The sequence below is a fragment of the Hemicordylus capensis genome, chromosome 2 (genome assembly GCF_027244095.1).
Source record: "Hemicordylus capensis ecotype Gifberg chromosome 2, rHemCap1.1.pri, whole genome shotgun sequence".
Classification (NCBI taxonomy): domain Eukaryota; kingdom Metazoa; phylum Chordata; class Lepidosauria; order Squamata; family Cordylidae; genus Hemicordylus; species Hemicordylus capensis.
Genome location: NC_069658.1, coordinates 381,296,480 through 381,308,556, shown reverse-complemented (window position 1 = coordinate 381,308,556; position 12,077 = coordinate 381,296,480). Strand labels below are relative to the sequence as shown.

Below are 12,077 nucleotides of genomic sequence, written 5' to 3'. Positions count from 1 at the left end.
GGGTGGGTTGTGGTGAGTGGTAGTGCCCAATGGTTGCAAGGAAGCTACCACCCAGATTTCAAAGAAATTGGGCAAAGGGCTGATTTTTAAAGAATTCTTGAAGCTGGCATGTCTTTGGGGCAGATTCGGGGTTGAAAGGGGGTTTGGGGGGCATAAGAGTGGGTCGGGCAGTAGTGCCCCAGTGGGTGCCTGCTACCATCCAGATGTCAAAGGAATTGGGCAAAGGGGTAATTTTTAAAGAATTTGTGAAGTTTGTGCATCTTTAAGCTTTTTTACCCATAGGGAAATAGGGAATAATGGGGATTTCAGCCACCCCATAACTCCACTTGGGGGGCACCGGGGTGGCCAAGAGTGAGTGGTGGAGTAGTGCACATAGGGTGCCGACCACCCCCATACCCACAAGCACATGGGGTACTGGGTTTTGTTGCTTCTGAGGTGTCCTGAGTGTAAATTCTCTGGTAGCAAATGAGAGTGGGTGCAGGGAGGAGGCTAGAGTCTGTGCCTTCCTGCCCACTCAGAGCCTGTAGGCTGCTGGGCAGAGACTCTTAATACTGATATATTATGGGCACAGATCGCTGGAGGACAGGCTTCAGTTTAAAAAAAAAAATGGGGGGGGGTATTTGGAATGGGGGGAAAGACAGAACTGGGTTTTTTTTTAAACCACAAGGCTATGCTATCCTTCTAACCACCTAGTAGGAATTAGCTAATGGGGATCCCTCTCACACAGAACCCCTGTTTAAACTTCTTCTAAATTAAACAACACACAACTTTTTGAATTCAACTGGAACCCAAAACCTCCCTCCAAACAGGAAAAAACCCAAGAATACAGAATTCCAGAGGGGTGTGTGTGTGAGAGAGAGAGGGGGGGGGAGAGAGAAATGGGGTACACTCACTCAGTCTAGCCCACTTTGTGTGTCCAGTTGTCCACTTCTGTGGTCTGGTCTCTGAATCTACTCTTTCTTCTTCAATCTTCCTCTCCTTCACTTCAGTCTTCAGATTTGGGGTGGGTGGGGAGGCTCGGGCAAAAGCCTAGGGAAGCTGGGGCCAGGTGGCCAGTGGCCACAGGGGCTGGGGCTGGTGGCTGGCACAGACACAGCAGGCACAGGCAGCCAGTGATTTTCTCAGCAGCAAGAAGGGGGTGAAAAAAGAATTCTCTTCTTCTCAAGAACAAAAAACAAGCAATGCAGCAGATATAATCAATTCCCAGGCTGGCATGCAGCAGCAGAGGCAGGCAGGCTGGACTCAGGCTGGCAAGGCAGAAGGCAAAATGCATGGCAAGGCAAGGCAAGGCAAGGCAAAGCTCTCTCTCTCTTCTCCCATGAGACAGAAAGGCAGAATGGTGGCTGCTGCCTCGTTAAATCTAATTGAAAATCCCTCCTTGAACTCCCCCCACCTTGCCCTTTCTTCGACCCTTCCCCTGGCCAATGTGGGGTCAGTCAGGAGTGGCAAGAGCCAAAAGAGCCAATCTGGAACCAGGAGGGAATCGTCTGCAGGTCAGCCCATGCTTTCATTCACTGATCTGAAGCTTGAAAGGGTGGGGAATTCAAATAGATGTCAAACACAAAATGGAGACTACATGGAGATCGCCACAAAATGGAGGTCCGAAACAACAAATCCGTTGGCTCCAAAATTTGGGTGATTTGTTTTGGAGCTAAATCTTTCGGAACTTGTAGATGGGAGATTTGTTTTGTGCACAAATCTCCTGAAACAGGCAGATTCAGATACAGATTGTTCTGTGCCCGAAACGTTTCGCACATTCCTAATGTTCATTGATCATTGGCCTGAGATGGACCCAGTGGCCTCCAACATCCAGGGACCCCTCCAAATGGCCAAGGGAGTCTCCTGCCACCACCCCGCACCTGCCACCCCACACCAAACCTCCGACTTCCCCCCATAATTTTAGCCGCCATATGCGCGGTTGAGGGGTGGCGGCCAGGGAGTGAGCCAAGGAGGCCTCCCCACCCCACCCCGTGGCAACGGCAACCAAAGCAGCAGCTGGGTCTTTCCGTCCAGCTCAGGGACCCTTGAGAAATGTGAGGTGCTCCAGCATGCCTGCACAGTTGAAATAGATCGTCAAAAGCCCATGACATCAAGGGCTTGTGACGATCTATTTCAACTGCGCTGATGCACTGGAGCACCTCGAAGTTTTCATGAGCCGCTGGGCCAGACGGACAGGCCCAGTGGCTGCTCCATCCACCACTGCTGCTGCCATGGGAGTGGAGGTCTGCTTGGCTCACCCCCCGCATCCGGCCACCACCCCTTGGCCACGCACATGGCAACTAAAATTTGGGGGGGACGTTGGAGGTTCAGCGCACTGTAGCGGGCACGAGATGGCAGGAGGCCCCCAAAAGCAGGTTTCCGGGGGGGGGCTTGTGGCAGAAGCTGTCCAGGCACCAAAACTACCTAGGTGTGCCACTGGATGGACCTCAGACCACTTTTATTAGAGGCTTGGGGTATCATGTTCCTCCATATTTATATCTGTTGCCAGTTCACACACAAATATGCACCTCTTTGTTTGATGGTGCACAGCTGAATGTGTGCCCTGGAACCACTGAAAAAACATTGTGCTTCAGATTGTTCTGTAGTGGTTGAGATGAACATAGGAAGCTGCCTTCTATCACCTTGCTCAGTATTGCCCACCTTAACTGGTGGCTCTCCAAAGTCTCAGGTCTTTCCCAGCCCTATTACACAGGACACTGGAGATGCTAGGGATTCAGACTGGGGACCTTCTGCACCTACACGTGTTCCTAACAACAGCTTCTCCCCATTTGTGAAGGTTCATTCATTCATGCAAGTAACCTCAAATGGCACACATACATCTATGAATGTGCCCATTTCTTTTTCCAGGTTATAAGGGTGTAAATAACAGTTCTTGTTTCATTTTGATGCAGAGATCTGTAGCAGAATTATGTTTTCTCCCTGATGTCTCCTCTCTGCATTTAAACTGCATCATTAACATAAGTACTTGAAAGATACAGCTGCAGAATTATCCACCCCTTATTATTATAACCCCTGCTAAATGAGCAAAAAGACACCTTTTTAAAAGTGGTGATTCTCTTTATTTAGTAGGTAGGAGCAACTGACTCTATCCATCCCCAGCACAGCATCCCTCCAGTGGCTGTTGCTAGTGGCTGTTTTATTTTTTAGATTGTGAGCCCTTTGGGGATAGAGAGCTATTTCATTCATTCATTCATTCATTCATTCATTTCACTTTGGGAAGTTTTGTTGAAAAGTGGTATATAAAAATTTGTCATATTTGTTTTCAATATTCCTGATGCCGTGCCAATCACTTGTCTTTATGGAATGTGACTACAATTCCTTTCTGTTGCCCTAGAGTGGAGGCAATGCTTCCATGCTAGCAAAGTCTCTGTTTAAAATGTAATGTTGAATCAATGGTTCTTGCTGCCTGGTAAATGGAAGCTGCTGCCTCATCATGGACTCAGACTATTAGATGCAGGCAGAAGTATTCAGAACACAAATTGATCACTGGAAGAAAAACAGTTGCTAGAGGGTAACTTGCAAGCACTTATGTTTTCCCAGCCCTTTCTGCCTCGGGGGGTGATAGGAAGACATGTATCACTTCAACTTTGGGTACTGAGTTTTTTGCACAAAGTAAATCAATCAATCAATCAATCAATCCTTTTGGAGTGAAGTGTCAGGGAGGTAACAGTGATATTCATGTGTTCAACTGCATTAAAGCACTTTCCTGTTTGTGCTTGCAGAACGCAGTTGGAAGTGGAGGGAATTGCAGGGGGCAGTCATTTCCAGATGATGTGATGGACACCAGAACTCTTACAGACAGCAATCAGGGTGCTTCCCAGACTAGCTGCTCATTAGCAGCAAAATGCCTCCATTCGGGCAAGTCGCATTCAGGCTGTAAACAGCAGGGGAAGCAGTCTTGCAGCAACTAACAACCCAAAACAGCAACTTTTTCACCCCTGATATGTGACATCCTTGCTCTATATCGTAGCGATTAAATTTGCAACAAAGCATTGGAAATGTGAACGGCACCCTGCTGTCCATGTAGGGACTGCAGTGTCACAACACAGGAAGTCTGGAAGCACACTTCCAAGATTCGTCCTGATCCTTGTAGGGTCTAGTCTGGAAAGTGCCCAGGCTTGACACTCTGTGACTAATGTAGCCAGGAAATACTGGCCAACCACTTGATTTGAGGGAGGCAGACCAAGCTCTGCTGCAGTGTAGCTCAGAAGAGCTGTGGGCATTCTACTGTTTAAATTGCTATCATAGGAACATAGGAAGCTGCCATATACTGAGTCAGACCATTGGTCCATCTCACTCAGTATTGACTACGCAGACTGGCAGCAGCTTCTCCAAGGTTGCAGGCATGAATCTCTCTCAGCCCTATCTTAGAGATGTAAGGGAGGGAACTTGGAACCTTCTGCTCTTCCCAGAGTGGCTCCATCCCCTGAGGGGAAGATCTTACAGTGCTCACACTTTTAATCTCCCTTTCACATGCAACCAGGGCCGACCCTGCTTATCTAAGGGTTATCTTCTCCCCTGCTACTTAATTCAGCTGCTGTTGAGCACTGTAAGATATTCCCCTCAGGGGATGGAGCCGCTCTGGTTCCAAGTGCCTCTCTGGCATCTCCAAGATAGAGCTGAGAGAGATTCCTGCCTGCAACCTTGGAGAAGCCCGCTGCCAGTCTGTGAAGACAATACTGAGCTAGATAGACCAATGGTCTGACTCGTATACTGTATGGCAGCTTCCTATGTACGAGGAGAGGAGAACTGGTCTTGTGGTAGCAAGCATGACTTGTCTCCTTAGCTAAGCAGGGTTCTGCTCTGGTTGCATATGAATGGGAGACTTGATGTGTGGGCACTGTAAGAGATTCCCCTTTGGGGATGGAGCCGATCTGGGAAGAATATCTAGGTTCCAAGTTCCCTCCCTGGCATCTCCAAGATAGGGCTGAGAGAGATTCCTGCCTGCAACCTTGGAGAAGCCACTGCCAGTCTGTGTAGACAATATTGAGCTAGATGGACCTGTGGAGAGCCTTACCAGGCTCTGCGGCAAGCCCGCTCTCCCTGCAGACGAGCAGCCTCTTGTTGCGGGGCAACCGAATTAGCCACCAACATGACTACCGGCTCTGTCACAGAGCTGGTAGGGGCTGCAGGGATTGGGGGCTGGAAGTCCCAGGGTGCCCCACGTGAGTGCATGGGGCATCCTGGGGAGACCTCAGAGACCGGGAGGCTTGTTTTCGCTTCCCAGTGGGGGTCTCCTCACGAGTCACCATGGCGTGGAGCTTGACCATGGCAACTCACAATCAGGAAAATGGGGTTAGCGGAGCACTTGCACCTCCGCTAGCACCTCCGCTAACCCCGTTTAGGGGGAGGGCTTCTTTGGTAGGCTAGCTGCCAGAGAAGCACCAGGTTTGCGCCACAAGCCCAGTGGTTCTCCTGATGGGGGGGAACCGGGCTGGGCTCCTTTAAACCAGTTTCCCCCCAATGTGAGAATAGCCTCGTGATCTCATGGTGAGAGTAGCCTCATGGTCTCTGTCTCATGGCAGCTCCCTGTGTTCCTAATATTCAAAATTCTGCACATCTAAAATATGCTCTTAGAATCTGGAGCTTCTAAAGCACAGATCACTGACTTCCTTGGGCTAGATCACATCTCACTCAAGAACATCCAGGGCTTTGCGTGCAGTGCCAATATCTGGGCTCATTTTTAATCCTTACCCTGCAATGGTTTAAGGTCTCAGCTGTCCTGTCACCAGGCCGGCCATTGTGGCCCCTGGAAGCTTCCACATGAGCCTGCTCCGCAACAGACACCAAAGTGAAGTGACCCTCCATGTCCTTTTTGTTTCCCCATTATCTCAGGATTTGCTCACTGCTGCTATTTTTAATGTTCTTATCTCTGCCTGTTTTAATACCTGAGCACCTGGGTCTGATAGAAATGTTATAATTTGACAGGCCTTTCTCCTCTGGCTTGGATTGATGAAAGACGATTTTAAACTCCGGCTGCAGTCATCTGATCTGATTTGCAACAAAGGGATGTGATTTCAATACCAAACAAAGCTGCCTTCCTAGAAGAGGTGGCAGGACCTATGGGGCCTCTTTGCTCCCTTTGATGTTGAAAGCTCTCCTGACTGTGAGTGGCAAAGAGAGAGAGTAGCAAAATGAATGGTCTTAATCTGCATGACTGCCTACATAGCTGGCCAGTAATAAATCCTGTCATCCAGTCCTTACCAGTACTTTTCTGTAGCTTCTTCAAGGTGTGGGATCTGATCTAGATGTGTTCATGCAGGGATGGAGGAGGCACATGCTCTGAATTTGCAGCATCAGAACCCTAAGCAAATACCTCTAGGTGAAATCTTGGCAGCTGTCCCAGTTTTTGTGCATTAAAACCTTGTTAGATTGAGAAGGGCTGCAGGGGCATCACGTCTTTTTCACCTGACTCTGCATGTCAGCCCTGTTGGCACTATTTCAGGTATTGTTTCATGTAGGGAACCTGCAGAATCCAGTCCCAGAGAGCCCTAGTCTTAGGTCTTTAGGCAAACCATTTATACTTTTGCTCCTGGAATACCTGCCCAACATCTGTGATCCAGAGGCCCCTGCAGAAGTGCAGAATGTGTGGTAGCCGTGGCAATCCAGCAACAGAGGATAACTTTTCAATAACACTAGCATCTTTCATTACAGTATTTTCCTATTCAGCCAAAGAGAGAATGACCTCAGTGTGACTTCTAATCCCTTCTGATTCAGCTCACCAGTTCTCCCTTGAACATATTTTGCTACATTGTAGAGAGTTGGATCACTGGTCCATCTAGTCCAGTACTGATAGTCGGAACGGTATGACTCTCTAAGGCGGAGGTCTTTCTGAGCCCTGCTAAATGAGACTCTTTGAAGTGGAGATGCTGGGGACTGAACCTGAAATCTGCATGCATAGTGTTTGCTCTTGTGATTGAGTTATGGGGCCTAGCAGTTGTCTTGAAGCAGGTGTCCTTGCTTTGTATTAGAATCTTGCTGGGGAAGCTCTTCCATGAAGCAAGGTGAGGCAATCACTTCAGACAGCAGATTATTGGGATGACAGCAAGATGCCTTACTTGCCCTCCCTCTTTTTTTTTTAAATGGAGAGGAGGATGCCAGTATGAGCAGGCTGCACTGAGATATTGAGCCACCACTAGAATTTTGACATGGTTTTGGATGAGCATGGTTGTAGCAACCAGATGTCAGGAGTTGTTGGGACAAGAACTGGGGGGGAGATTGGGTTCTGTGCTGTGCTGCTCTTATAGTGAGGCTTGGCTTTCTATAGGTGCAGAAAAGTTAGTTAGTTATTCGATTTCAATTCAAAAAGGCAGTCTCGGGGCAAATGAGAGTATGGGCAGCTTTCTTCAGAAAATTGAGTCACCCTCTCCAGCCCAGAACTTCTGTCTGCAGCCAAAGGCTGCCATCTAATCTGGAGTTCAATGCATGAGCTCACAGAAATCACTCGTGTTGAATTGCAGCCAGCACGTCTCTCCAATAGCTCAAGCCAACCTGTAGCTCTGCTGATTTAAAAATAACTCCCAAAATGGTGAGATGACAAATTACGGTGGTGCAGATTAATAGAAAATTACATCAAGTTTATATGGAAAGCATGCAAGGACTCCCTTTAGCTATAATGATTGTAATTATTGCCATAATTAAGAGCAATAATATTTTAATAATGATTCCTCAAAAATGAGTAATGAAGGACCATTTGTCTAAGCATTTAAGGCAGGCAGGTAGTGCTGTTCCTGGTTCACAGAAGGAGGCATAAGGCTGCATGAGGAGAAGTGAGGCAATGGGAGAGGGGAGGGGGCTCTTATGGGATGGAGATCAGCACATCCCACTGTGATCAGCACATCCCACTGGGCCACCTGACATGTGGGACAAGAACCCCAATACAGCTTTCAAACTACTTAACACAATTGCAAGCTAATTATCTATATAAAGAACAGTGGCTAACAGGGTGAGGAAAATTATTCAGAGTAGTCCCATTGCAATTAACTGGCTTGTTCACCTACATCTGTTCTTACCTAACAAGATGTCTGTCTTCCTAGCATCCGCTTGGCAAAAGAGCCAGCATTCCATGGGCTGTGAAGCAACACACTCTGCCTTCATTAATAATTGCAATGGACACTGAAGAAACAAAGCCCTGGGTTTCTTGTTTGCAGCTTGGCGAGTGTCAACTTGAATTACTTTGTGATACAAGACTGGGAGATCTGATGGTGTAACTGAACCATCACACACCGTGTACTCTTTCATTGTTCTTATGGCCCTGTCTCTTTCTCTCCCCCCCTCCTCTCTCTCACACACAGAAAAGCCACGGATGAACAATATCCTCACCTCTGCCACTGAGCCCTACGATCTCTCCTTCTCCAGGTCCTTCCAGAACCTCTCTCACCTCCCACCATCCTATGAGACTGCGATCAAGACTAACCCAAGTAAATATTCTTCCCTGAAGAGATTAAGTAGGTGTCTGCTCATTTCATTATCTTGCTGCTCAGTGTGCATGATTAGGGTGAGAGCCAAAAATTCTTCTCTCTTGCTCTGTAGCATATTTGCTGTGATGACACTTTTTCATTATCACTTCCCGTTGAAGTGAGCTTCAGGTAGAGACAAACCACTCTGTCATAGTGGGCTGGTGACAGCATGCACAGGGGTTGCCTCAGTGGCCTCTTTTCTAGACTGATTCAAATTTACCAACCTTTACGATATCAAGCATGACAACACCAAACATACAACATTCAGAGTCACTGTGGTGGAGTGGTTAGTGTTGGATCAAGATTGGGGAGAGCTGGGTTCAAATTCCTGACTGTTCAACCCTAGAGCTTGCTGGGTGAGCTTGGTAGTATCTCTCAGCCTAACTTACCTCACAAGGTTGCTGTGAGGATAAAATGAGTGAACAATATACACTGCCCTGAGCTCTTTGGAAGAAAAGCAGAATTAAAAATGCAGTGTACAAATTATTAGCTCTTTCTGTCAAGGCCACCTGACTTTCATTCAAGGAGAGTGAAAATTCAGTTTGGTCATTTTGCATCCTTCATCCTTGAATACCTACTTTCACTCTTCTTGGGGCAGGTAGTTCAACCTGAGCTGAAGGCTACACATCCTGACCCAGACTCTCGGGTTCATTTCACTGACTGAGGAACTCTTCATTTCATGTCCCCTGGAAGTGCCAGCATGTCCCTGAGGCTGGGAGGCTTGTTGTAGCCTCCCAGTCGGGGGTCTCCTCACAAGTTGCCATGGCACAGCGACTCACGATCAGAAAAACGGGGTTACTGGAGTGCCCGCTCCACTAACTTCGTTTAAAGGGAGGGCTACTTTGGTGGGCTAGCTGCCGTTGAACCACTGGGCTCGCCCGCAAGCCCAGTGGTTCTCATGATGGAGGAAAACTGGGCTGGGCTCCCGTAGTCCAGTTTTCCTCCATCGTGTGAATAGCCTCAGGGAGTGTTACCTGGTTGCCTTGGCAACAAGACGCTCCCCTACCTTCTTGCAATTTGTAATGGCTCCTTGTATAACAGAGCAGGGGGGGAGAGAGAGAGTTGTCACAATTGCCTAGGCAATCTCGCCTGCCTTCCTGCACTGAGCTGCAAGTTATTACAGTACAATACAGGAAGACAGGGAGAGTCACTTTGCCCAGCCATACGCAGACAGTTCTGTCTGTGTGTTGCTGTGCTGCATGTAGAGCTGATCTGAACAGGTTCCCCATTTTTGCTGTGTAGTCACAGGAAGGAAAGAGGGGGCATTCAGTGATTTGGGGGAGAGATGGGGAGGTGCCCTGAGGACATTCAGAGGTGTGGGTGACATTGATGAGAGGATGAGAGCAGCTTTGTGGTGGTGGCAAAGGTGGTGGGAGTCCTTTATTCTTTTATCTTTGAAAAAATCTGGTTATCTTCTTGCTGATTGGCTCCTGCCAGCCAACATTTATTTCCCCAGGATACACGGGGAACAATGCTACGTCATGATGTAGCAGCATTCCCTGGTGCAGTCTGTGGAAATAAATGGCAATCAGGAAGACTACCAGCACTTCAAGTGCTGTGGCAACTGCCACCACAGTATCAATTTAAAAATAAAAATAAAGGAGATCCCTTGCCACCAAAACTAAGTTGCAGTTATCTCCGCCCAAAACACTTTTCAATTTCTTCATATTTCCCTTATTTGTCCCTTTCCTAGAGAACCTATTTGTGCCCCTCCCAAGAAATCAACAAAAGGGGTTGTATTCAGCTTCATAGTCTACAAATGAGGCTCTGAAGAGTCATGCTTCAGCTGAACCTTGCTTATCACTGAGGTATAACCGCCCACAGATGCAAGTTTTGGGCGGTATAGAAATATTTCAAACAAACAAACATACCTTGTTGGTCAGAACTGAAATGTCTCCAGAATGACATTTTAAAAGGAGTAAAATTCTCTCAGACAGTTTCTCCACCTCGCATGGGATCCAGCAGCCTTCACAGCATCTATGCCTTGCTGTAGTATTGATTAATACTTTGCCCTTACCACTGGTAACATTGCTTGTGTCCCCCTAAGTATTAATTTGTCCAGTGCTAATGTGTCAAGATATATGCCTTCCTTAGCCAGCATTGGCTGATCTTCCATGCAGGAGCATGCCAGCATAAGGAACCTGCTGGGACTACTGAGCCATGGGAAAGGCATTCCTGATGTTGTGCAACAGGTCAGGTTGCCCAATGATTTAAAGCAGCATCTGTACAACTGTGCAGTGCTATTTCCACTGGATACAATGGAAGTAGCACTGCACTAATGCATGGACACGGCTTTAAGTTGTTGTGCAACCTGACCTGTTGTGCCACACTGTCAGGAATGCCCTTCTCATGGCGCAGCAGGCCCAGCAGGTCCCTTATGCTGGCGTTCCTCTGCGCAGAATGTCAGCCATCTTTCTGGATTGTAGTCTCTTGATGTACACGTTTTCAGAGCACAACATTTTACCTCTTGCTTGCTCAGACTGTCCAATACAAAACAGACAAGATTAACAACACAGAAACGCATAGGAAAGTAGAAGCCTTCCTGGATGGATCTGTTACTGGGTTATGCCATTTCAGAATGCAGACATGGGGCTGAATGTTTTAGAGGTCCTACTCATAAAATGCTCCCTACACGGCTGCCACATCCAGGAGAACATTCTAAGTCCGCCTTTTCTCTGATAGGCTAGTTTCATGTTAATTTATTGTGGGAGCATTCAAACATGTGATATTCCCCCTACAGTCTGAAATGGTACAATCCAGCAAGAGACATCTCATGTGTTTCTCCTTATCCATGTTAATCACTGCAAAGTCTCCTTGTTGTCACTTCTGGGGAGGTACTATGACATATTTCCTGCACCAAATCAATGTCCTGGTAAGTAAAACCTCTTGTAGTGGGGAGGGACTTGCTACAAGTATTAAATTAAATTAAACTATCAAATTTGTATACCACCCCAAACTTTTATCTCTGGGTGATTTGCAACAACATAAACTAAAACACAGAAGATAAAAACCTTAAAACAATTTAAAACCAAAGTCAAATTAAAAAGCTTGGCTGAAGAAATAAGTCCTTAGATACTTTTTAAAAGTTGTCAGAGATGGGAAGGCTCTTATCTCAGCAGGGAGCGTATTCCAGAGTCTTGAAGGCCCATCCCTGTGTGGCCACCAGATGAGTCAGTGGCAATTGCAAACGGACCTCTCCAGATTATTGCAATGGGCGATAGGGCTCATGGTGAAGAAGATATTCTCTTAGATACCCAGAGCCTAAGCTGTTTAGGGCTTTATCGTTTATAACCAGCACTTTGTATTATGCCTGGAAATGTATTAGCTGCCAGTGTAAGTCTTTTAATATAGGAGTGATATGGTCTCTTCAAGATGACCCAGAGACCAACCTGGCTGCCTCATTCTGTATCAACTGCAGTTTCTGTATTACGTACAAAGGCAGCCCCACATAGAGCACATTGCAGTAGTCAAGTGTGGAGGTTACCACTGTTCTGAAATCATTCACCTCAAGAAATGGATGCAGCTGGCGTATCAGCCAAAGCCGATAGAAAGCACTTCTGGCCACTGCCTCAACCTGAGATACCAGGGAGAGGTATGGATCCAGAAACACTTCCAGAC

The 12,077-nt window shown here is 47.2% G+C and overlaps 1 protein-coding gene across 6 annotated transcripts in view; it reads left to right on the top strand.

The window, feature by feature from the left end:
* The window catches only part of SHISA6 (shisa family member 6), a 417,240-nt gene that overhangs the window by 396,064 nt on the left and 9,099 nt on the right, over positions 1-12,077 (top strand). For 5 of the 6 annotated variants that reach the window (XM_053298957.1, XM_053298956.1, XM_053298958.1 and 2 more), the window contains one exon: positions 8,295-8,447. In XM_053298957.1, the coding sequence (XP_053154932.1) occupies positions 8,295-8,447 (153 nt within the window). The remainder of the gene's footprint in view (positions 1-8,294; positions 8,448-12,077) is intronic. The other variant, XM_053298959.1, reaches the window with a different exon arrangement.